This window comes from Ranitomeya variabilis, chromosome 2 (assembly GCF_051348905.1).
Source record: "Ranitomeya variabilis isolate aRanVar5 chromosome 2, aRanVar5.hap1, whole genome shotgun sequence".
Lineage (NCBI taxonomy): Eukaryota > Metazoa > Chordata > Amphibia > Anura > Dendrobatidae > Ranitomeya > Ranitomeya variabilis.
The window spans coordinates 127006889-127034012 of NC_135233.1; the positions used below are offsets into that span (position 1 = coordinate 127006889).

Here is a 27124-nt window from a genome sequence, read left to right on the forward strand (position 1 = left end):
CTTTCTCCTCATCATGACTCACGGACCCCGGAAGACACCACACCCGTACGCGGACGACTTTTGCTCTTTCATCAAATCTGGCTGCCTATTACAGAAGACAGGTGGGTCAGGGTACTAGTATCTTCCGGATACAAAATAGACTTCACCTCCAACCCACCGGACCAATTCTTCCTCTCTGTCCCCCCAAAACCACCAGCCAAGGCTCGTGCCTTCCGGAAAGTGGTCTCCTCGCTTTTTCAAGCAGGAGTCATACTACCGGTCCCCATGGCCGAGCGCTTCCGAGGGTTCTACTCCAATCTATTCGCAGTTCCCAAGAAAGGAGGCAGCGTGCGGCCCATACTGGACCTAAAACAACTCTACAAATACGTACGGGTCCGTCACTTCCGCATGGAGTCCCTTCGGTCCATCATTGCGTCCATGGAGAAGGGAGAATATCTCGCCTCCATAGACATACAAGACGCATACCTGCATATACTGATTGCACCTGCTCATCAGAGATTTCTCAGGTTCGCAATCGACCAGGACCACTACCAGTTCGTGGCTTTCCCGTTTGGACTCGTCACGGCTCCCGGAGTGTTTACCAAAGTCTTGGCAGCTACCATGGACGTCCTGCACTCCAGAGGCATAGTAGTCGTTCCATACTTGGACGATCTACTCACCAAGGCTCCCACCTTCAAGGACTGCGAGCTCAGCGTCTCAATCACAACCGATACTCTCAGTCGCATGGGCTGGTTAATCAACCTACAAAAGTCATCACCAACCCCGAGTCAGTCTCTGACCTTCCTGGGTATTCTATTCAACACCTCCAGGGGTCTAGTGCTCCTTCCCAAGGACAAGGCACTGGCTCTCCGCCTAGGAGTTCGCACCCTCCTCCGAAAAGCCCCTCGATCTCTCCGTTTTGCCATGAGAGTCCTCGGCAGGATGGGGGCAGCAATAGAAGCCGTCCCATTTGCCCAGTTTCGTCTCAGGCCTCTCCAACTAGCCATCCTCAAGTCCTGGGACAAGAACCCTTTCTCTCTCGACAGGAAGTTCCGGCTAATGTTGTCAACCAAGAGGTCCCTGCACTGGTGGCTCAAGCCAACCTTGCTAGCAAAGGGGAAATCCTTTCTCACAGGTCAATGGAATGTTCTGACCACCGATGCGAGCCTGACGGGTTGGGGTGCAGTGCACCTACACCACAGGGCAAGTGGTCCCCAGTGGAAGCGACCATGCCCATCAACATCCTGGAAATTTGTGCCATCCTCCTGGCATTGAGGGCCTTTCATCACTTACTGGCAGCCTCTCACATCAGAGTACAGTCGGACAATGCCACGGCTGTGGCATATGTGAATCACCAAGGGAGGACCCGCAGTACCCAGGCGATGCGAGAAGTGTCACATATCCTCCACTGGGCGGAGGACACAGGGTCGGTTCTCTCGGCGGTCCACATTCCAGGTGTGGACAACTGGGAAGCAGACTTCCTCAGCCGACAAGAAATAGACTCGGGAGAGTGGTCTCTCCATCCCGAAATATTTCGCCAGATCTGCCATCGCTGGGGGACCCCGGATGTGGACCTAATGGCATCCCACTTCAATGTCAAGGTCTCCAACTTCATGGCTAGAACACACGATCCGCGGTCGCTCGGAGCAGACGCTCTGGTTCAGGACTGGACCCAGTTCCAGCTTCTGTGCATTTTTCCACCTCTCCCCCTGATATCCAGAGTGGTGAGGAAGATCAAACAAGAGGGAGTTCCAACCATCCTAATTGCACCGGACTGGCCCAGACGTACATGGTACGCCGACATCGTACAATTTACAGCAAACGCCCCCTGGCGTCTCCCCGGCCGCCACGATCTTCTATCACAAGGCCCTTTCTACCACCAGAACTCAGGGGCTCTCAATTTGACGGCGTGGCCCTTGAGACCTGGGTTCTAACCCAGGCAGTGTTTTTGCCGGACGTCATTGGAACCATGATCAGGGCACGAAAGCCAGCCTCTGCCAAGATTTATTACCGTACCTGGAAAGCTTTCTTTACCTGGTGGGAATCTCGTGGCCAGACCCCACTCCCTTATTCCCTACCCAAAGCACTTGGTTTTCTCCTATCGGGTCAGTGCTTTTTCAAAGGCGCATTGCTACCAAGCCGCAAGTAAGGACTTTTCTTCAGGGGGTTTCCCGATTGGTTCCCCCCTACAGACGACCACTAGAAACGTGGGACCTCAACCTGGTCCTGACAGCATTGCAGGAACCACCTTTCGAACCCCTTAAGGAGGTCCCGCCTTGCCTTCTCTCCCAGAAGGTCGTTTTCCTGGTGGCAATCACCTCGCTACGCAGGGTGTCTGAACTGACAGCACTCTCCTGCAGACGGCCCTTCATGGCTTTTCACCAGGACAAGGTAGTTCTCCGCACGGTCCCATCCTTCCTTCCGAAGGTTGTGTCCAAGTTCCACCTCAATAAGGAAATTTCACTACCATCCCTTTGTCCGGTCCCGGTTCATAGAGTGGAGAAGGCTCTGCATACGCTTGACCTCGTCAGGGCATTGCGTATATACGTGTCTAGGACTGCGTCCTTCCGGAGGTCTGATTCTCTTTTCCTCCTTCCGGAAGGCGGCCACAAGGGTCTGCCTTTTTCCAAAGCTACCCTTGCCAGGTGGATCAAATCCACCATACAAGAGGCCTACCGCCTTAAGACTTCTCCTCTTCCAGCCGATATTACGGCACTCTACACGGGCGGTAGGGGCCTCCTGGGCCATTCAGCACCAGGCTTCGGCACAACAAGTGTGTAAGGCGGCCACTTGGACTAGCTTACACACGTTTACTAAACACTACAGGGTTCATACCCAGTCCTCAGCGGACGCGAGCCTGGGTAGATGTGTCCTGCAGGCGGCGGTGCCCTAAGTATAGGGGCCTGTCTGCACAATATTCGTCCATTGCTTCCCACCCAGGGACTGCTTTAGGACGTCCCATGGTCCTGTGTCCCCCAATGAGGTGACAGAGTAAACGAGATTTTTGTGTACTCACCGTAAAATCTCTTTCTCTTAGCCTCTAATTGGGGGACACAGCTCCCACCCTGTTGCCCTTTCCGGGCCGTTGTAACTGTTGAGTTCTCATATTGTTTGCTTGAGCTCGTACATAGTTGCCTTCTTACAGGCATAATTATGTTATTCATGTTACGTTCCTCCTACTGCTTTTGCACAAAACTGGAGAAGGCTGATGCCGTCCAGGGGTGTATACTGCAGAGGAGGAGCCACAGTTAATCTTTTTCGGATTATGCATAGTGTCACCTCCTAGTGGACAGCAGCATAACACCCATGGTCCATGGTCCTGTGTCCCCCAATTAGAGGCTAAGAGAAAGAGATTTTATGGTGAGTACACAAAAATCTCCTTTTTAATGGCTCTGCAAATGTACTATAGAACCAGAAAATCATCCTAGCAAAATCTACCATCCAAAAGCCAAATGCCACCTTTTTAGCCCTGCAGCACGCCCACTAAGCAGTTTTTGGCCATATTTCGGCCCAATTTATCAACACTGATAACTGATGATGGGGAGTACTGTGCGCCGCACAACAACTCTTACTCTAGTCAGGGACTGGAGGAAGATTTCTGGTGTAACTAACACCACAGCTTGTCATAAATTTGATGAGGTGCAGCATCACATCCCCCGTCCCGCCCCAGCTCTGCTTATTTTGGCAAAACTGGCTTAAGAACGGCAGAAGACACAAACATTTTGTGTGTTGCATAATCATTTCAATGCTGTTTACCCCAGATTTCTGTCTTGTTGCTGTTTTCTGTCTTGTTATGGTATATTTAACCTGTGGCATGTCTTCCACAACCTCAGCTTTGTATATGAAAAAAGGACAAAACAAGGTCATAAGCCCATAAAATGTACAAATGCATGAAGGATAAACGGGTAGATGAGACCAACAGTAGATGTAGGGGTGATACCCACAGCAGGAGAGAACAAAATATTCACATATGTAAAAAGTACAGAAATATCAAAGAGAACACTGAGGTAAATATATAATAAAAGGTAATAATAACAAATAAGATCCTCTCCTGCTTGGATGGCGCTGGCCCCCAAAGCGCTTTTTAATAGATTCCTTCGTTTGAAGGTCACTTTGTAGTGGAGTTTGGCTGTTTCTTAGCCAGTTTTAAGGCTCCTATACAACTGTGTCAGTAAATGACTGTGTTTCAAGCTACATATGAAATGTGTGTGTATATATGTACTGCTCAAAAAAATAAAGGGAACACTTAAACAGCACAGTGTAACTCCCGCTTCTGTGAAATCAACCTGTCCAGTTATGAAGAAACAGATTGTGAGTGAATTTCTCCTGCTGTTGTGCAAATAGAATAGGCAACAGATTGAAAGGATATGCAATTAGGAAAGACAACCTCTATAAAGGAGGGGTTCTGCAGGGGATGACCACAGACCATTTCTCTGTTCTCATCCTTTTTGGCTGTTGTTTTGGTCACTTTTGCATTTTGTCATTGTTCTCACTCTAGTGGTACTGTACAGTAGCATGAGGTGGTGTCTACAACCCACAAAAGTTGCACAGGTAGTACAGTTCATCCAGGATAGCACATCTATGGTAGCTGTGGCAAGATGGGTAGCTGTGTCTGTCAGCACAGTGTCCAGAGCATGGAGCAGATGTCCACAAACAGCCCAGTACACCAGGAGATGTGAAGGGGGCCGTAGGATAGCAACAACCCAGCAGGAGGTTCGCTACCGCCTCCTTTTGCAAGGAGGAGCAGTGCCAGACCCTGCAAAATGACTTCCAGCAGCCACTAACATTCATGTGTCTGCTCAAAAAGACTCCATGAGGGTAGTATGAGGGCCCGACGTCCACAAGTGGGTGTGGCGCTTACAGCCCAACACCGTGCAGGGCCATTGGCATTTGCCAAAGAGCACCAAGATTGGCAGATTCCATATTGGTGCCCTGTGCTCTTCCCGGACGAGAGCAGGTTCACATTGAGCACATGTGACAAATGTGACAGAGTCTGGAGTCACCGTGGAGAACATTTTTCTGTCTGCAACATCCTCTTCCATGACCGTTTGTTTCAGTGGGTCCGTATTGGTGTGGGGAGGCATTTCTTTTGAGGGCCGCACAGCCCTCCATGTGCAAGCCAGACGTACCCTGACTGCCATGAGGTACCAGGATGAGATCCTCAGACTTCTTGTGAGACCATATGCAGGTGCAGTGGGCCCATGGTTCGTTCTGATGCATGACAATGCTAGGCCTCATGTGGCAGATGTGTGTCAGCAGTTCCTGCATTATGAAGGCATTGATGCTATGGACTGGCCTGCCCATTCCTCAGACCTGAATCTAATCAAGCACATCTGGAACATCATGTCTCGTTCTATCCACTAATGCCACGTTGCACCACAGACTGTCCAGGAGTTGACTGATGTTTTAATCCAGGTCTGTGAGGAGATCCCTCAGGAGGACATCTGCCTCAACAGGAGCATGCCCAGGCGTTGTAGGGAGGTCATACAGGCACATAGAGGCCTCAAACATAACTGAGCATCGTTTCCTTGTCTTTAGTCATTACCACTGAAGTTGAATCAGCCTGTAATTAAATTTTTCACTTCGATTTTGAGTATCATTCCAAATCCAGACCTCCATGGGATGTACATTGATTATTTTAAGTTTTATTGTTCTCAACACATTCTACTGAGTAATGAATAAAGATTTGCAACTTGAACGCAGGTTTATCCGCATGCGTTCACTGAACCGTGCGGATTCACCGCATCTAATACATTCTATAGAAAGACGCATCGTATGTCCGTTTCCGCTGGTGATCCGTGGGCATCTGTGGATGCATTGTGGACATGGGATTTCTTGAAATCCCATCCACTATGCTGTAACATCTGGAAGCTGCGGGATGGACACTGCACAAGTACACAGCATCCAACCCGCAGCGTTTACTAATCATTTGCACCTACCCTATTAAGCTCATTTAGGGGTTTTACATTTCTGCAAAGTGGATGCAAAATAGTTGCAGGCGTGTAAAATAAAGCCAAATAGTATTCACCCTTCACCACCCCAGCGCTATCTCTATTCTACTGCTCGGTATCTGTGGTTCGGCTGCAGTGGTCCACTTTTTTTTTTTTTATTTGTTTTATTGAAAAAAAATCTTCATAATAAGAATTATAACATACAGTCCAGTTTAGGTCCAGTTCTTATTACCAATATTCGCAGATATTAATTTTAAAACAATGATACAGGTGTTGTATCACATTGCGAAAAAGTCATTCCAGTGCAATGAACTAAAATAATCTGTAGGACATTACACGCGGCAAAAATATTACTGTTGTGTGCATTTAGCAGAGGTCAAATTGCATTTTAACTGGAGAAAGAAGTGCAGTGGTCCACTGGAATAAAAGTGGAAAAACCCTCTAACTTCCCACAGATAAAATACATTTTTATGATCTGAAAGGCTTTTACATTGTAACCATATGTTAATCAGACAGCTTGATAATACATTGTGTCCCTCTACCACAGCAGTGTAAATGATGCTTTCTTTCTTCAGCTCTTACAAAAGATTGTATATAAAAAGTTCAGAAGTAAAGGGCGTTCCGAAAATAAATACTTCAATATATAAACCCACAATAGCATCAAAATGAGAAGGGACTAAATGTAAAACCTGACCTGCCTAATTCAGATTGCCATTACTTTGTCGTTTTGTTGTAGATTTTCATTCTTTTCTGCCTTTTCTCAAACCACAAATAACTGAGTAACTTTAGAGAATTTTAACCACATGTCTCCTACCACGCTTCTTCAACGTCCGGCTGGTTTACATATAAAATAGCCGGGTCTACAGCTGCCTGGAAATTGTATAGCTTCAAGAGAGGAGAGCTGGCTGTTAGGCCTCTTTCACACGTCCCTGTCTCCGGTACGTGTGGGGACACTTTTCACATGTACCAGAGACACGTACACGAGTAGACCCATTCAAATGAATGGGTCTGTGCACATGTCAGTGTGTTTACACGGACCGTGTGTCTGTGGACAACACACGCTGACATGTTCGTTTTCTACTGTCAGCACGGACGGCAAAAGGTCCCGCACACGTGTACACAGAGAACACACATTGATGTCCTCCCAGTGACGCGCATCGGGGAAGAAGCGCTACTGTAAGCGCTGTTCCCCGGCGGCTGGTGCTGAAGCCGATTCTCATCCTTCTCCCCTGCTCTGCCGGCGAACAGAGGAGAATGATGAGCGTTATATTAAAGTCCGAACGACAACAGGTGGCGACTTTTGGGACTTTTACCCCCATTATCCGACACTTGCTGCCGCTTATAACAGTGACAGTAGGTGCGGATGGTTGGGGTATTCCACAGCCGTCGGCTGCAGATGTTTGGAAATAAATGAATGAAAAACCCGCCGTGGGTTCCCCCCTATTTTATTGAACCAAACAAAACTCATAGCTGAGGGCTGCAACCCACAGATGTCAGCCATCTGCAAGGTTGGTTATCAAGAATAGAGGGGTCCCCATGCTGTTTTTTTTAAATTATTTAAATAAATAATTTAAACAAATGGTGTGGGGTCCCCCCATTTTTGACAACCAGCCTTGCTAAAGCTCACAGCTGGGGACTGCTATTTTCAGACTGGTAAGGGGCCATTGATATAGGCCTCCCCCAGCCTAAAAACAGCAGCCTGCAGCTGCACAGAAAAGGCGCATCTATTAGATTTTGTATACAAAAAGTAAACAAATAGAAAATAAATTATAAAAAAAAATCAGTAGAAGGGGAAAAAAAAGCAACTCCATTCCCCAAACTACAGCTCTAAAACGGCTAACCGAAAGGTTGGTACCATTATGTATTTTATTGGCATTGTATATTTTTTCGCTGATTTAGCCCTCCACTCCTCAAAAAAAACACCAAACTACTATTAAGTTGGATGTTTAGTTTTTTTGCAGGGCTGGCCTCTTGAAAGGAGGTTGTTCTGAGGAGTCATCCCTTTTAATAACTGGCCTATTATTTGGCATGTTAATCACAACAATGTTTATCCAATATATGTTGATGATGATGAAACCTACATTGTTCTAATTTTCTTTTGATTTGTAGGTAAAGTTCATGAAGACTATCCCAGGCACGGCCCTCGTAGAGATGGGTGATGAGTATGCGGTGGAGAGAGCAGTTACTCATCTCAATAATGTGAAGGTTTTTGGAAAGAGACTTAATGTTTGGTAAGACAGATCAGGTTATGTAACTTGCATGTGATTTGTTAATTAGTGTAGCTGAAAATCATCATCTTGAGATCCAGCATTTCTTTCCCAGGCAGCTCACACCCACTTACAATATGTTCATGTGTGGATTTCAGATACAAGATGAGAATGTAATTCTAATACGTGCAGTACAATTCTAATTGATGCTTCTGAATACATCGATCTTATTGACCATTTTATGTAGCTTTTAATTGTGAAATTTTTCTTTACAAACTATGAGTTTTCATGTACTTCTTTTATACTGATATTTGTATAGCGGTTTCGTTCCCACTTGTGTCTAAAGGGAAAGATAATGTGTCAAGTTGACAGTAGGAGTGGTTCCTACTACAAGAGAGAAAAAATGTATTCACAAGCCTCTGGTTGAGTTTCAGAAAAAAAAATCACCCACAACTTTCTGCATAGAAAGTAAGGCTACTTTCACACTAGCGTTAACTGCAAACCGTCTCAAAACGTCTTTTTTCAGAAAAAACGCATCCTGCAAAAGTGTTTGCAGGATGCGTTTTTTCCCCATAGACTTGTATTGGCGACGGATTGGCATACGTCGTGTACGTTGTACGACGGATGCGTCGAAATTTGGCGACACGTCGTCGGCAAAAAACGTTGCTTGTAACGTTTTTTGTCTCCGCCTAAAAAACGTGTCACGACGCATCCTGCGGCATGCGTCGTTGGCTACAATGGAAGCCTATGAGCAACGGATGCGTCGGGACACGTCGTACGACGCAATGCAGCGCTGCAATAAGTTTTTTTACACTGAGCATGCTCAGAAGCTGGATTTTGTTGCCAATTGGCCAGACACCCCCAAATCTATATAAACCTGGCCTGGGCCTTCAACCCCACATATATGGCCACGTGCATAAGTGCCACGTGCATAAGTGCCACGTACATAAGTGCCACGTACATAAGTGCCACGTACATAAGTGCCACGTACATAAGTGCCACGTACATAAGTGCCACGTACATAAGTGCCACGTACATAAGTGCCACGTACATAAGTGCCACGTACATAAGTGCCACGTACATAAGTGCCACGTACATAAGTGCCACGTACATAAGTGCCACGTACATAAGTGCCACGTACATAAGTGCCACGTACATAAGTGCCACGTACATAAGTGCCACGTATTTTAAGTGCCACGTATTTCACGTAAATGCCACGATATTTCAGTGCCATGTATTTCAGTGCCACGCATTTAAGTGCCACGTATTTACGTGCCACGATATTTCAGTGCCACGTATAACCACGTAGTTATAGTATTTATAGTACGTGGCACTGAAATACGTGGCACTGAAATACGTGGCACTATGACTGTCAGAAAATGTTCATTAAACGGTTAGGGGTGAGGTTAGGGGTAGGGTTAGGGTTTGGATCCCTTTATCATCATCCGTAGTTCATTAATCGGATGTATCCAGAGTCGCCTTCGTCTCCGTTGCTGCAGAAGCATCCTACGCCTTTCCGCTGCCGCCTCCTTCTCCCGCATTATGATATCCAGGCGATTCGTCTCAAAGATAACGTCGGTAACAAAACTAGCAATCCTCCCAAGAACACCTTCCATCGCTGCCACAAAACTAAAACCCTCAAAGATGGGCTGTAAAAACAGTAACTATATAGTTTTCCATATTTTCCAGTAGCCAATCAAATTTGGGAGCCTCCCATTTTAAAAACGGATCCGTCGGAAAAACGGATGCAACAGATGGTAAAAACGGATGCAACGTATGCAACGCATCCAGTATTTTCGACGGAAACGTTTAGTGGATTTGCGACGGATCCGTCGAAATGCTGTATGCGTGGCATACGTTTGTCACCGTTTTTCACTTTTTTGACGCATCCGTTTTTTCGGCAAAAAAGACGTTTTGAGACGGTTTGCCGTTAACGCTAGTGTGAAAGTAGCCTAATAGTGCTAGTACCTCTGGATTGCTATTAGCTTTAGATACTCTTCAATGGGTTGTTTGGTGACAAAAAGTTATCTTCGTGGGATAGATGATAATAACTTATAGATTTATAGATCAGTGGAGGTCCTGGTTGTGTGGGCCCCTGTCGTTCAATAGAATGGGACACTTTTAGAACCTTAAACATGGAGTGGCAATGCACATACTTGACCACCTATCCATTCGTTTTTCACTGCTGAGTCCCTATAGAAAATGAATGAAGTGGTTGTCAAGCATATGCACAGTCTTTGCTTGCTAAGGGAGTTAAAAGTACCTCATTCTAGCGATTTGATGGGGATTCCAGCAATTTGGCCGCTACTTATATGTAAATCATTACCTATACAGTGGATACGGAGAGAATTTATTTTCTCAACCCCTTTAAAGAAGCACTGCTTTCATCAAAGTTTGTATCCTCTTAATACATTGCAGTCATCTTATTATACAGCACTGTGTTCTTACAATTGATCATTTTGCCTTTCTATCCAGATAATTCTTCTCTTTTTTTTCTGCTCTATGTAGACACAGGAAGTCTCTTTTCCCTGCATTTATCATTCCCCTCTTCAACTCCCGACCCAGCTGCTCCCTTTCCTCCTGCCAGCTACTTTTGCAGTGACTCATGAGTCATACAGGGAAAACTGAATTCCGCTTTCAGCTAGTCTGTTTTTAATCACGTGATGCCATAGCCCTAATAACAGAAGAATTAACTGGGTAGAAAGGCAAAATGAGTAATTGTAAGTACACAGAGTTATATAATATGATGATTGCAATATATTTAGAGGATAAAAAATTGATGGGATGAGTGCTTCTTTAAAGTTCAGATCTCTGCTGGTTTCCATTTACCAGACAGCAGTGCTTTTCTGGATCCTATCTGAACTTGGCGTGTGGTACAGTTTGTAGAGAACCAATGTGTTTTTGTACTCTGTTTTATTATCATGCAGCTATCATATTTGTTATTAGTTTATATGGCAAAAATAGTAAACTAAAAACTTTTTATTTCAGAAGAAAAATAAATCTGATATATTAAAAAATCATTATAGGGAAAATATTACAATGTACAAAGATGGATTTCTTTATTTTAAGCAGAACTAAGGCCCCCTTCACATGTCCATTTATATCCATATGCAGTCTGTTTTTCAAGGACCGCAAATACAGACATACACACACCCATTATATTCAGTGGCGGTGTGCACATCAAGTTTTTCACACGGACTATGTGTCCGTGTGAAAAACCCACAGATATGTCAGGTTTTTTTGTGCAGCACTGACAAAATGTGTGCTACACATGGATGGCATCCATGTGTAATCAGAGCGACACATACCGACACCTGGAAAGAAGTGGTACAGTTTGGGCTGATCCCAGGCGCTGGCTTCTGAAGGCAGCTATGATCATTGTCGCTTGATCTTCCTGAGATGGGAGCTGTATTCCGCATCCACTGTGTACATTCTGAGTAAAGTTTAGAATTAAATTTAAAAAAAAAAAAAGGCATGGGCTCCCGCATAATTTACATAACCAGCAAAGGAAAAGCCCACGGCTGAGGGCTGATGTTAATAATCTTGGACAAGAGACAATACCACATAAGGTTCCCAGGCTATTAATAACAGCTCACAGCTGTTTGCTTAGACCATACAGGTGAATTCACGTGGGGACCCCTATAAATTCAAACCAGCAAAGGCTAAACAGACAGCTGTGGGTTGATAGTAACAGCCTGGGAAGGGGCCAGAGATATTGACCCCCCCTCCCAGGCTACCAACATCAGCTCTCAGCTGCCCCAGAAACCGTACATCCATAAAATGCACCAAATCTGGCTCTTATCTTTGCTCTTCCCACTTACACTGTGGCAGTGGCAAGTGGGGTATTAGGGTAGGGGTTGATGTCCGCCTTGTATTGTCAGCTGACATCAAACCCAGGGATTAGTAATGGAGAGGCGTCTATAAGACGTCCCCACTATTTACTCCATAGTAAGGTTTCAAATAAACACACAGCAAGAATAAAATCCTTTATTTGAAATAAAACTCAACACCCTGTTTTACACATTTATTAAAAAAATTTAAAAACCGTTCTTATCACTTTTAAGCCCAAAATCCATTGAAGCCCGTGTCCCCTTTAAAAAAAACAAAAATAATAAATAACCATATCCCTCACCTGTCCGACGTGAAGATAATCCATACGGTCCCGTGCCTTCTTACAATTTGAAAAGCAGATGTAGAAGAAATGGACTATGGCAGGATGCGACCTTTCAGGCTGAAAACGAGGAGAAACTGACCTGCTGAGAATGCAGCTTCAGTGACAGTGACGTCAGAGGTTACCGCCAGTCACTGAAGCTGCATACCCACTCTCAATTCACTGTGAGCCAGGACGATTAACTGCGGTGACCTTAATGAGATCAATGCTAGCATTGTGAGAATATTCTCATGGATATTTCTGTCACAGGGCTATATTCACTGTCTGTGTAGTGTTTATACCGACTGCACTAAATGAGCCACATAGAAGGGGGAGAGGCTGAACTCTCTCGTATATAGGTTTATATGATTTGAAGAAAGATTTCTGAGTCTATTCTGACAGGACTCCAAGAAGTGAGTCCTGCTTACTCTGCCCACACACAGATACAAATTAAACGGTCATTAGGTGTGTTGGTGGAGTAATCTGGACTCACTTCTTACTTTGCTATTTGCTCTGTAATCCTTCTCCGAAAAATGCTAGCAAAGTGCTCAAGATTGAACATGTTCATGTCTATACAGAAAAAAACTTAGTTCATATGTCCAGGCTTTTGTGTGGCTTTTAACTGTTCACATCTTTCTGTATACGCTGTACATTGACAGAATGCTGCTAATGTCATGGGGGCGGGGTTACATGGAGCAGTTGACTGGGAGGCATGAGACACCTAGTTCAATAGGGATAATCTCCTGCTGATAAAACACTGATTTTATTGCAACAGCAACACAAAGCCTAGTAAGTGACACATCGCTAGAATTAGGGTATCTTCCCTTACATGACGCTGTTCTCGGATTACATAACAAAAAGATAAAAATAAATTTCATTTAACGTTCCCAATTCATTTTTTTGTCATTAGTGATGAGGGAAATGTGATATTTTACCTGATTGTTATATCTTCTCTTTTTTCCCACTTATTTCCAGCGTTTCTAAACAGCACTCTGTTGTTCCAAGTCAGATATTTGAACTTGAAGATGGTACAAGTAGTTACAAAGATTTTGCAATGAGCAAGAATAATAGATTTACTAGCGCAGGCCAAGCTTCCAAAAACATAATCCAGCCGCCGTCTTGTGTCCTTCACTACTATAATGTACCGTTATGCATGGAAGAAAGTATCTTCCAGAAGGTAAGTTATGTTTAGAATATTTTGCACCAAAATAAAGTGCAAGTCAACAATTCTTCTGCTTTTCCCAGCACTTTCAGAGCAGGGAAGCTTTTGGCATGTGAGTAGACCTGTTGTGAGAAATAAATTGGTTTGTTGAAGATCCATCACAAGGAGCTTTAATATGTTTGCAGGCCAAATCGATAGTATTGATGTAGTGCAGCAAAATATAGGATAGCCACTAGTAATACATGACTCGGTATTAGTAACATTAGTGTTGTTCTTTGTTATAAAATAGAGAAAATTATCAATTTCCTGTGTTTCCTTTCTTCGTATAGCTCTGTGAAGACCACCAAGTTCCAAAGTTCATCAAGTACAAAGTATTTGATGCCAAACGTAAGTATGATCCAAGTTACAGCTTCCATCGTAACACAGAATATTACATTTTGTAAAAAAATGTTTGTCTTAAAATAGCTATTATTTTTTTTTTTTTCACTACAGCATCTTAAACCCTTACCACCAACCCCAGTTTTGACCTGCATGACAAAGATCAATTTTTCAAATCTGCAGTTATAACTTTGGAATTCTTTTTTCCATCCCAGTGATTCTGAGATGTTTTTCATTTTACATGACATGTTTTACTTTGTTATTATTACACTTAGGTCGATATTTTGAGCTGGTTTATTAAATCTTCAGAAAATTTTGAAATATTAGCAATTTGCATACTTTTGTGAGTTTTTATGCCATGGGTCTACGTCATGGTGATGTAATTTTTCACATTTTTAATGTCAGAAGGCTTAAACATTTAGCAGCAAATATTAATTTTTTTTCAACAAAGTTTGCAATTTCTCCCAAATTTGGCAATACCCTGTATGTGGTTGAAAACTACTGTTTGATCATAATGCAGAGGTCGGAAGGGAAGGCGCGCTATTTGTTTTCTTTTTTTGTGTGTTTGTGTGCAAATTTGGTGAAACAGATTGCGGACATGTGCCTAAAGTGTCCCCATTATTTAAATTACACTCCTCATGGAAGTCATCTAAGGGTGCAGTGAGCATTTTTACCCCATAGGTGGTTCACAGAACATTATATCATCGGATTGTGAAAATAAAAGATATTTTCCTATAAAATGTTGTTTTTGGCGCCAAATTTTTCATTTTTGTAAGGGGTAAAAAGATTAAATGGACCCCACAATTTGTCGCATAATTTCTATAGAGCAAATCGACTGTTTGGGCACTTTGGCCGGGCTTGAAAAAGAATAAGGCTGGAATAGTTTGTGTATCTATATGTGGGAAAATAACATTAGTGAGGTCTTTGATTTCAAGCCACCACCAATGTTCAGAATAAAAAGGCTGAACAGTGAGCCTAAACCCCTTTGGCACTGCTCGTAAATGTACTGTATATACTCGTGTATAAACAGAGTTTTTCAGCACGTTTTTTTGTGCTGAAAACGCCCCCTTGGCTTATACACGAGTCATTGTCCCAGACAGCCAGCGGGGGAGGGGAAGCGGCGGAGCAGGGGGTCACAGGAGGCGGCTGCTGTGGCTAAAGCCTGTGCTGCTGCTAAAGAGAAGTGAATATTAATTTATCGTATAGCGTGCACAGTGATAGCTGCAGCCGCCGACTTCCAGAAGACATCATACTCGCCCTCCAGCGTGCCCTCGCAGCATCTCGTTGGTGTCGGCTGCCAGTTTCTCTTCCTGTGCTGCGTGATCACGTGGCACTGCTCATTAAGGTAATGAATATGCACACATCTCCACTACCATAGGTGTGGAGGGAATATTCATTACTTTTATGAGTGGTGTCATGTGATCGCACAACACAGGAAGAGCAACTGGAAGCTGGCACCAACGAGATGCTGCGAGGGTGCGCTGGAGGGTGGGTAGGACATTTTTTGTTTTTTTTGTAATAGGGAGCATGCATACAAGGACGGGGGGGGGGGGGGGAAGCCACGCATACCAGAACAGGGAATGCATACCCGGCTTATACTCAAGTCAGTAAGCTTACCCAGCTTTCCATGGCAAAATTAGGTGCCTTGGCTTATACTCGAGTATATATGGTAATTTAAGTCACATTCTAGTCAGATTGATCGTATTGAAAATCTCTGAGTAGTGCCAAACAGGTTTTGGTTCATTAGAACTTCATTTTGGTGTTGGTGGTCATATTTAAAGGGGTTGAGTCATCAAGGCAATCCCTGTCCCATACACAAGGTAATAGATGTTGCATCCTCCCATGGCAAAATCGGGGATTCCCAGGAGTCAGACCTGCAACGAAGAGCTGAGGACTGAGACTAGTATCAACAGGGTTGTCTGCGATAACATCTGCTCACGTCTTTCTATGATGTATAAGATCATATATCCTGGATTTTATCTTTGCGGCTGTGACAGGACTTTAATCCCATGTAACATGAGTTTCCTATTTAGGAATAAAAAAAGTTACATGTAACCTTATGACTCTCAGATATTTCAACATTGTCGGTTACTTTCCAATTCTCTCAGTGGAGCATGTATTGCATGTTGTTTTTCTTTTACCCACAGGGAATAATGGATGTAGAAAGCAACGATGTATATGTATATTCCACACTGTTACTCAGTATTGCACTTTAAGTTATAGATTACTATTATTATTAATCCTGGCTATGGCTTTGGTTTTCCTTCCCTATTTAAGCTTATATACTGTATGTCATTTACAGCATCATCAAAAACTTTGTCCGGTCTCCTTGAATGGGAAACAAAGACTGAAGCGGTTGAAGCACTCACAGTATTAAATCACTACCAAATCAGAGTACCTAGTAAGTGCTGTTATGTCCTTAAATATTCTGTACCATAGTGGATTTCTGAAAAGGCGTTCAAGGGAAGCAATGTCTTTGTCTGATTAAGCAGTATTGGAAATACAAACAAATCAAACAAAAGCAAAGAACCGATACACATAGCAGTCTGTCCTGATGGACTCTGCTCACCTGTGCATTACATAGACGGCCAATACATCTCCCCTAGACTGGCGGACTCTGCTCACCTGTGCATTACATGGACGGCCAATACATCTCCCCTAGACTGGCGGACTCTGCTCACCTGTGCATTACATAGACGGCCAATACATCTCCCCTAGACTGGCGGACTCTGCTCACCTGTGCATTACATGGACGGCCAATACATCTCCCCTAGACTGGCGGACTCTGCTCACCTGTGCATTACATGCACAGCCAATACATCTCCCCTAGACTGGCGGACTCTGCTCACCTCTGCATTACATGGATGGCCAATACATCTCCCCTAGACTGGCGGACTCTGCTCACCTGTGTATTACATGGACAGCCAATACATCTCCCCTAGACTGGCGTACTCTGCTCACCTGTGTATTACATGGACGGCCAATACATCTCCCCTAGACTGGCGTACTCTGCTCACCTGTGTATTACATGGATGGCCAATACATCTCCCCTAGACTGGCGGACTCTGCTCACCTCTGCATTACATGGACGGCCAATACATCTCCCCTAGACTGGCGGACTCTGCTCACCTGTGCATTACATGCACAGCCAATACATCTCCCCTAGACTGGCGGACTCTGCTCACCTCTGCATTACATGGACGGCCAATACATCTCCCCTAGACTGGCGGACTCTGCTCACCTGTGCATTACATGGACAGCCAATACATCTCCCCTAGATTGGCGGACTCTGCTCACCTGTGCATTACATGCACAGCCAATACATCTCCCCTAGACTGGCGGACTCTGCTCACCTCTGCATTACATGGACGGCCAATACATCTCCCCTAGACTGGCGGACTCTGCTCACCTGTGCATTACATGGACAGCCAATACATCTCCCCTAGATTGGCGGACTCTGCTCACCTGTGCATTACATGGACAGCCAATACATCTCCCCTAGACTGGCGGACTCTGCTCACCTCTGCATTACATGGACGGCCAATACATCTCCCCTAGACTGGCGGACTCTGCTCACCTGTGCATTACATGGACGGCCAATACATCTCCCCTAGACTGGCGGACTCTGCTCACCTGTGCATTACATAGACGGCCAATACATCTCCCCTAGACTGGCGGACTCTGCTCACCTCTGCATTACATGGACGGCCAATACATCTCCCCTAGACTGGCGGACTCTGCTCACCTGTGTATTACATGGACAGCCAATACATCTCCCCTAGACTGGCGGACTCTGCTCACCTGTGCATTACATGGACAGCCAATACATCTCCCCTAGATTGGCGTACTCTGCTGACCCGTGTATTGCATGGACTTTCAATACATCTCCCCTAGACTGATGGACTCTTCTCACCTGTGTATTACATGGACAGCCAATACCTCTTCACTAGACTGGCGGACTCTGCTCACCTGTGTATTACATGGACGGCCAATATATCTACCCCAGACTGGTAAGACTCTGCTCATATGTACACTACATGGACGGCCAATACATCTACTCCATATTGGTGGACTTGGTTGTTCTTTGCATTACGTTGACATCCAATACAACTACCCTGGAATGCCATTCCAGGAAAAATGCCTGTCTGACTTTCTACAGCTATAAAAGCTGGTCATTATGGCATTAATAAGCCATAATCTAAGGGCTGGCTTCAGTACAGTGACCGATTGGTGTTATACTTCCGGCACTCAGTGACAATACGCCGCATAACAGTAACCTGAATTCTAAGAATGAAGAATAACTGCTACTTGCCAGCAAATGTCAGAAACTGTTCCAACTTGCAAAGATTAAAACAAATCGAACTTTGATTAGTTAAAATTGCATCATCCAGACAAAAAGACAAGTGTAATAAACCAACATATTGCAAACTCAACGGATGTTCTCACTCATGACTTAAATAACTACCTGTTATTTACAAATAATTAAAAACATGAGCTATATGAAATTCCAGTTGCAGACGCCCATCAGTTTTGGGAATGAATGGACCTTATTTTTGCTCTTCTGAGCAGAATACATGCACATAGAAAGTCAGCTGACTGTGCAAATCACTATTCCCCCCACACCAGGATCAGTCTAGCAAACTCAGTGTAATTTACATAAAAACTTACATAGGAATACATTTTTAAATGTGAATACACACTTTTTTACATATTTGTTTTGTAAGTTCTCTGAATTATAAAAATAAGAACTGATATATTTCCCACATACTACTCCAAATACCCCTATATTAATGTGTGGCATGATAAAAATGCTACCCAGTACTTAACGTTCATGGGCACCTTCATGCAATTGTTCATATAAGTCGAACATTTTGTATAAAAGTACATACAATTCATGTTTGTTCAGGTACATGCCACTTAAGCATAAAATTGCGTACACATCCAGTTATTAATATTAAAAACAAAATTTCAGTAGTCCAGATACATGCACAGATAATGATTCGATTAGACACAGAGAGTGATTACACCCCCGTTTGACCCTGGATCAAGAGCACACACCTTTCTTTTATTACTAAAGAGGCAATAACATGATGAAAAGGTCCAGTATCCCTGGAAGGCTGGACAGGGAGGGAAGGGCATGACTGTGACATATTTTGAGCTATCTACCTGTTGTCACTTACAACTTACAGACAGAATATATTTCACAGTTCTTGGTAGTGAAAGGGTTAATGTGGACATCACATAGCACATAGTAATAGATTGTTTTCTCCATTGATGTGTACTTTGACCGGGTATTCATATCTTCACAAATTGGCATTTATTAACTTATATCCATTGGATACTTGCCTCTAAGCCCCATATCTGTCTCTAGAATGGAGGTCCCCCAACCCTACCCCCACGTGTTAAAACATTTTCTTGCTCTTTTCTTCGCTTCTATGGGAGTATGACTGTAATTGACTATTCTCAACCCGCCAAACTTAATATCAGGAGTTATGTTTTATTTAGCGTTTGATTTACATTCCTTGCTTTCTGAAATGAAAAAGCCCCAGCCTGAGTGAGCTGGGTAGAAGAATGCATCATTCCTTTTGGCTGGGTTAATACATTCCTAATCACTCTTAATCCACTGTAAGAAGGAGAAAGGGCAGCTGCGTCACAACTTGTCTATTGCAGATCGGCCCCAATCCTCCTCGGCTGTACTCCTTTATCCTTCTCCTGGCAGGAACTGAAAGTATTTCAGATTTATATGATGCTTAGCTACATCTACCCAGTAATGCTGAGTCTGTCTTTTGGTATAGTGACAGTGCATATTCTTCTGTCTACAGATTTTAGATCTGATTAGCAAAGCTCATCAGGAAGGCTGGATTCTGACGTCTGTGTATGGACTGTGATTTGTGGACCGCAGCGGATCAACTGATCCAAACTCGGCAACTTTAATGCTATGTGCACATGTTCAGTTTTTTTTCGCTTTTTTTGCGATAAAAACGCTAAAAAACACATACATATGCATCCTATCATTTAGAATGCATTCTGCAATTTTTGTGCACATGATGCGTCATTTTCGGCGAAAGACCGCATCGCGGTAAAAAAAGCAGCATGTTCATTAATTTTGTGGGTTTTTTCGCGTTTTTCCCGCTATTTAATGCATTGGGAAAAAACATGCAAAAAACGCATGCGGATTTCTTGCAGAAATGTCCCATTTTTGACAGGGAAATTTCTGCAAGAAATACTGAACGTGTGCACATACCCTGAGGCTATTGAGTTTGGGTTAGGTAACCTTTGGTTAATCTGGGAAATGTTGGTGTGTATTCGGATTGTGATGCTGGGATGTCTGAATTCAGCCTAAAGCACTATAGATATAGACTGAAGAAAAAAACGCATCGCGGTAAAAAAAAGCAGCATGTTCATTAATTTTGCGGATTTTCCGTGTTTTTCCCGCAATTCTATGCATTTGGGAAAAAAAGCGTCAAAAACGAGATAAAATCGCGGTAAAAACGCAGTGTCCGGTTTTTGTCAGGAAAATTTCTGCCAGAAATCCTGACGTGTGCACATAGCCTTAAAGTGAACCCTATTTTCGAGAGCTAAAGGGAAGTTGAGAAACGCTGCTGCATTTGGGCAGTGCCCATGGCAAACATCAGGGGCTTGTTAGGATATCGTGCATTTGTCCTGTTGGGTGCATGTGTCCTAATAACTGTCAGGAGTGGGATGATTGCCGCTGCTGCATGCCAAATGGGACAGTATCTCGATGTGTTTTTTTTTTTTTCATGTGTATTTTTCTTTTTTTCTTTTACGTCTATGTCTGGGTTGTGTTTTTTGTGCATTTGAAAGTTGGAGAAAATGCATTTGTAAAACTGTATGTATTTATATCTAGTGAAGCCGTATTGGTCGTCCAATTTAAACACAAAATCAATGTTGCACCGTTAAAAACACAGCAAATCACAATTAAATATGACATTTTTCAAATGCTTTTCCCTCCTCATTTCAAAAGCACAAAAATGCAAAAATCTCAGTGTGTGAAGCCTGTGTAAGAGGGATAATAATAATAATAATTTTATTTATATAGCGCCAACATATTCCACAGAGCTTTACAAATTAAAGAGGGGACTTGTACAGACAATAGACATTACAGCATAACCGAAATCACAGTTCAAAATAGATACCAAGAGGAATGAGGGCCCTGCTCGCAAGCTTACAAACTATGAGGAAAAGGGGAGACACGAGAGGTGGATGGTAACAATTGCTTTAGTTATTCGGACCAGCCATAGTGTGAGGCTCGGGTGTTCATGTAAAGCTGCATGAATGGTTATCAGCCTAAGTATTTAACAGTACAGACACAGAGGGCTATTAACTGCATGAAGTGTATGAGAACATGATGCGAGGAACCTGATTATGTTTTTTTTTGTTTTGTTTTTTTTTTTAATGGGCCACACAGGGATAGTTAGGTTAATGCGTTGAGGCGGTAGGCTAATCTGAACAAATGAGTTTTTAGTGCGTGCTTTAAACTGGGGATTGGAGATTAATCGTATTAACCTAGGTAGTGCATTCCAAAAAGTCGGCGCAGCACGTCTTGGAGACGGGAGTGGGAGGTTCTGATTATTGAGGATGCTAACCTGAGGTCATTAGCGGAGCGGAGGGCACGGGTAGGTTGGTAGACTGAGACCAGAGAGGAAATGTAGGGTGGTGCTGAGCCATGGAGTGCTTTGTGGATGAGGGTAGTAGTTTTGTACTGGATTCTGGAGTGGATGGGTAGCCAGTGTAATGACTGGCACAAGGTAGAGGCATCGGTGTAACGGTTGGTGAGCAATATGATCCTGGCAGCAGCATTCAGGACAGATTGGAGAGGGGAGAGTTTGGTAAGATGGAGGCCGATTAGTAGAGAGTTACAATAGTCCAGACGAGAATGAATAAGTGAAACAGTAAGAGTTTTTGCAGAGTCGAAAGTAAGAAACGGGGGAATTCTAGAAATGTTCTTGAGATGCAGATAAGAAGAGCGAGCCAGTGATCGGATGTGGGGGGTGAATGAAAGCTCGGAATCAAGGATGACCCCAAGGCAGCGGGCATGTTGCTTAGGAGTAATGGTGGAACCACACACGGAGATGGCAATGTCAGGCAAAGGTAGGTTAGTAGAGGGAGAGAACACGAGGAGTTCAGTTTTTAACAGGTTCAGTTTCAGATAGAGGGAGGACATGATGTTAAAAACAGCGGTAAGACAATCACTGGTGTTTTCTAAAAAGGTCGGCGTGATAACAGGAGAAGAAGTGTATAATTGGGTGTCGTCAGCATAGAGATGGTACTGGAAACCAAATCTACTGATTGTTTGTCCAATAGGAGCAGTATACAAGGAGAAGAGGAGGGGGCCTAGGACTAATCCTTGAGGAACCCCAACAGTAAGGGGAAGGTGAGAGGAGGAGGAACCAGCAAAACATACAGTGAAGGATCGGTCAGAGAGATAGGAGGAGAACCAAGAGAGAACGGTGTCCTTGAGGCCGATGGAGCGGAGCATAGTGAGGAGGAGCTGATGATCCACAGTATCGAATGCTGCGGACAGATCCAAGAGAATTAGCATGGAGTAGTGACCATTAGATTTAGCTGTTAGTAGGTCATTAGAGACTTTAGTGAGGGCAGTTTCAGTAGAGTGTAAAGAGCGGAAACCAGATTGAAGAGGGTCAAGAAGAGAGTTATCTGAGAGATAGCGGGTAAGACGGGAGTGGACCAGGCGTTCGAGGAGTTTAGAGATGAAGGGAAGATTAGAGACAGGTCTATAACTAGCGGCACAGTTTTGGTCGATGGAGGGTTTTTTAAGTAATGGATGTATGATGGCATGCTTAAATGAGGATGGAAAAATACCGGAAGTGAGAGAAAGGTTGAATATTTTTGTTAGGTGAGAGGTGACAGCCGGGGAAAGGGACTGGAGGAGATGTGACGGAATGGGGTCACTGGTGCAAGTGGTTGGGCGAGAAGATGCAAGGAGCCTGATTACTACTTCTTCTGTAACTGGTTCAAAGTCAGAGAGTGAACTAGATGCAGTGGGGGAGGGAGGACAGTGCATGGTATGAAGAGATTGGGAGATGATTTCCTGTCGAATGTGGTCAATTTTTTCTTTGAAGTAATTGGCCAGATCTCTTGCACTCTTGGGTTGAGTAGGGACTGGCAGGGGCGGAACTACCGGGGTCGCAGAGGTCGCGGCTGCACCAGGGCCCGGGCCCAAAAGAGGGCCCGGTGCCGCCGCGACCTCTGCGACCTCGGTAGTCCGCCGTGGGCGCAGCTTACCGGGCCGCCGCCAGGATGAATTGCAGGCTGAGCGGCCGGTCACTCATGCCTGGTCTCAGCTAAGCTCAGCTTAGCTCAGCTGTAGCGCGTCCTGAGTGAGCGGTCATGTGGTACCGCTCATTAAGGCTCATGAATATGCGCATATTCATGAGCCTTAATGAGAGCGGTATCACGTGACCGCTCACGCAGGAAGCAGGAGCTGCGAGCCTGCGCCTGTGCGCCGGGAGTCGGGACAGAGAGCCGGAGGGATGTCGCCGTCGGCGCGCCCGCTTGGTGTGAGACTGTCAGCTGACAGGTGAGTATGAGGGACAGAGGACAGGGGGGATTGAAGGAGGACGGTAAGCCGCCCGTGCCATGGGAGAAGGAGCGGGGAGCGGAGGGGGGTGGTGGAGTGATGAGCCATGCATGGGGGGGGAGAGTGATGAGCCATGCATGGGGGGGGTAGTGGGGAGTGATGAGCCATGCATAGGGGGAATATGAGTCATGCATACAAGAGGTGGGGGGGATATGAGCCATGCATACAGGGGGCGTGGGGGGGGGGGGTGGATATGAGCCATGCATACAGGGGGGGAATTATGAGCCATGCATACAGGAGGTGGGGGGGAAATGAGCCATGCATATGGGGATATGAGCCATGCATACGGGGGGGGGGGGAATTATGAGCCATGCATACGTGGGGGGATATGAGCCATGCATACAAGATGGGAGGGGGTCATTATACACTATTGAGCATCATATGGGGTCATTATACAGTATGGAGCATCATGTGGGGTCATTATACAGTATGGAGCATCATTTGTGGCCAATATACAGTATGGAGCATCATGTGCGGTCATTATACAGTATGGAGCATCATGTGCGGTCATTATACAGTATGGAGCATCATGTGCGGTCATTATACAGTGTGGAGCATCATGTGCGGTCATTATACAGTATGGAGCATCATGTGCGGTCATTATACAGTGTGGAGCATCATGTGCGGTCATTATACAGTATGGAGCATCATGTGCGGTCATTATACAGTATGGAGCATCATGTGCGGTCATTATACAGTATGGAGCATCATGTGCGGTCATTATACAGTGTGGAGCATCATGTGCGGTCATTATACAGTGTATGGAGCATCATGTGCGGTCATTATACAGTATGGACTAGGGCAGCAGAAACTCTAAATACGGCCCTGACTGTGGGGGCAGGCCGTGCGGCGTCACGTTCCTCGGCTCCTCCTCCTCCTTTTCGCGGGGCTGCCAGGCGCGCGCGCGCTGCCTGGGGGACTTCGAGCGGTGAAGGTACGTGCAGCAACATGTGGGACATGTGGGGGGTGCGACATGTGGGTGCGCCATGCTCTTCCCAGGTCCCGGGCTGCCTGGCGATGCCGATCGCCGGGCCCAGGTATGTCCGGGCGGCAGGAGCCGGTGCCATTATCGTTTAGCTGGGGGGGGGTGCCCTGCATAGTGCTATTGGTCAGCTAGGGGGGGGGTGTTTTTTTTGCAATAGATATTTACTTCTTAGTTTAACATTGTATGCGTGTGTCTGTATATCTTTTTTTTTTTTTTTTTGGGGGGGGGGGGGGGGCCCATTCAAAAGTTCGCACCGGGGCCCGCAGGACTGTTGTTACGCCCCTGGGGACTGGAAAGTGTCAAAGAGACGTTTAGGGTTATTGGACAGTGAGGTGATGAGGGTGTTGAAATAGGTTTGTTTGGAGAGGTGAAGGGCAGAGTTGTATGTTTTTAGCATGAACTTATAATGGAGGAAATCTTCGGGTAGATTAGATTTTCTCCACAGACGTTCGGCGCACCTGGAGCACCGCTGCAGAAAACGTGTTTGCAACGTGTGCCACGGTTGTCGCTGTTTGTGCCAAGTTGTTCTATGTATAGGAGGTGCAGCTTCATCCAGGGCACTTTGCAGGGTTTCATTGTAATGCTTCAGAGCAGAATCAGGACATGAGATGGAGGAGATTGGGGTCAATGAGGACTGCAAGTTCTTCATAAGTTTCTGGGTGTTAATGGCCTGTATGTTTATATAAGTGTGTAAAGTGGGGGTGCCCTGAGCGGGATGGCAGTTCTTGATAGAGAATGAAAGAAGGTTGTGGTCAGAGAGCGGGAGTTTGTGAAATCATCCACTGAGCTGAGGATGTACATGTATTTCTAGTGGCATGATAAAACTATGGACAGAACTATCCCGTTCTCAGCTCTGCGACACTGCGAGTGCTACAAGGTTTATTTACATGATATGGTTTAGGTTTTGTTTTGTAGAATCTACTATTATATTTGCTGCAGTTTTTTACATTTCTGTAAAACTTCTGTAACTTTTCATATTGCGCTGATTGTAATATGTTTTATATTTCCCTACCGCCCTGCAATAGTAGACAATTGCCCGTGTGTTTTCACTCATATATAAAATTGGCAAACTTTTTAATATCTTTAAAATCCCAGTGCACTCCTTGTGTGGCCAACCTGTTCAGTGCAAATTCCCACCTACTTCTTGTTTTCCATCTATCTCAGCCTTTCTCTGGCTATATGAGAGAGCTATCAATGAAAGTAGAGTGGGGTTGGAGATAGAGGGAACACAAGTAGATGGGAAGGTGCTCTTAAAGGGAATCTTCCACCAGATTTCTTCTATATAATCTGAGAGCACCATAATGTAGGAGCAGAGGCACTGATTATAGCGATGTGTCACCTACTGGGCTGTGTTTTGTTGTTTCAATATAATCAGTGTTTTATCAGTAGGAGATTATCACTATAGGACAACTGGCCCCATGCATACTAGTCCAACCTCGCCCCTATACAATAAACACAGAAAACTGTGGTTTGGACGGTGCTTTTACAGCTCAACCACTGAGCTCGGCTGGATCTGCTGCAGAAAAGTCTGTGACTCTCGTGGCACTAATCCAAGGGAGGGAAAACAAATGACTTCTAATCACAAATAATACCTTTTAAACTTTTTAGCATAAAATTGTTTGTTTGTTTTTTTTGTTTTTTTTAATAGATCGGCAACTCTATGGAAGTTTAAAAAAAAAATAAAAAATGTTCAGATATAATAAAAAAAAATCTGCTGTTGATAAAATTCCTGATATTTTGTGTTTCCACAGACGGCTCAAATCCTTACACACTGAAATTGTGTTTCTCCACCTCCTCCCACCTGTGAGGCCTGTGTCCCTGAGGACGCCCAACACCCGTTCTGTTTTTTACTGTGCATGATTATCAATGCCTTGCAATGGTTATATGTTATTGGGTGTTTACAGCAGCACTACATGTTTCTAATATCATTTTGCAATGGTTTGTTTTTATACTTCTGAATGTAATGTTTAGTTAATGCTAACAATGGAGGCGCTTTCCAGTCTTGTTACTAGGCTTTCCTCATGCTTTATGTAACCTGTCTGACCTCAGTTCCAGATCTCGATTTTAAATACTAACCTGTTTTATTCCAATCTTATGTTTTAAAGGAAATATAAATGTTCGAATGCAGTCCATAGATTCAGTATGTAATGGTGATTTATCCCAGCTTGCATTTTGGCAGACAGGTTGAAAAAGGTTCCCATGTTACTGTTGCTAGAAGGTTGTTGTTGTTTTTTTACTGTGTATTTGAATAGATGTAATTTGCAACATTTTGTAATGGCAGACATGCAGCTAAAGCTTTTACAAATCTAATCTATGTGGTGCACACAGTTTAACATGTATGTACTTGTACATGACTACCTGTACTTGGACCATGAATCTCGCACTAAGGGCTCATTTCCACATGCGAGGCACACGTCCGTTCTCGCATGTGGAAACCAAGCTCTGGCGCCGGCACTTTGGAGCGGAGCGTGCAGCTCCATGTGTTCCTATGCGGCCGCACGCTCTGCTCTGGAGTGCCGGCGCCACAGCTTGGTTTCCACATGCGAGATACGGACGTGTACCTCGCATGTGGAAATGAGCCCTAAGGCTGCATTCACACCAGTTTGACGCAGTGCATTGCTTTTTGCAACTGCAGCACAAACTCAATGTTTGTTCACAATCTGCAAAAATCGTGACAAGTTGCAGTTTTA

The 27124-nt window shown here is 44.5% G+C and overlaps 1 protein-coding gene across 1 annotated transcript in view; it reads left to right on the forward strand.

Annotated features, from left to right (window-relative positions):
- The window catches only part of LOC143804654 (heterogeneous nuclear ribonucleoprotein L-like), a 96406-nt gene extending 69607 nt beyond the window's left edge, over positions 1-26799 (forward strand). The window contains exons 9-13 of the mRNA XM_077282951.1: positions 8040-8161; positions 13263-13464; positions 13779-13836; positions 16130-16228; positions 26186-26799. Coding sequence (XP_077139066.1) covers positions 8040-8161; positions 13263-13464; positions 13779-13836; positions 16130-16228; positions 26186-26241 — 537 coding nt within the window. The 3' untranslated portion in view covers positions 26242-26799. The remainder of the gene's footprint in view (positions 1-8039; positions 8162-13262; positions 13465-13778; positions 13837-16129; positions 16229-26185) is intronic.
- The last annotated feature ends 325 nt before the right edge of the window (positions 26800-27124 follow it).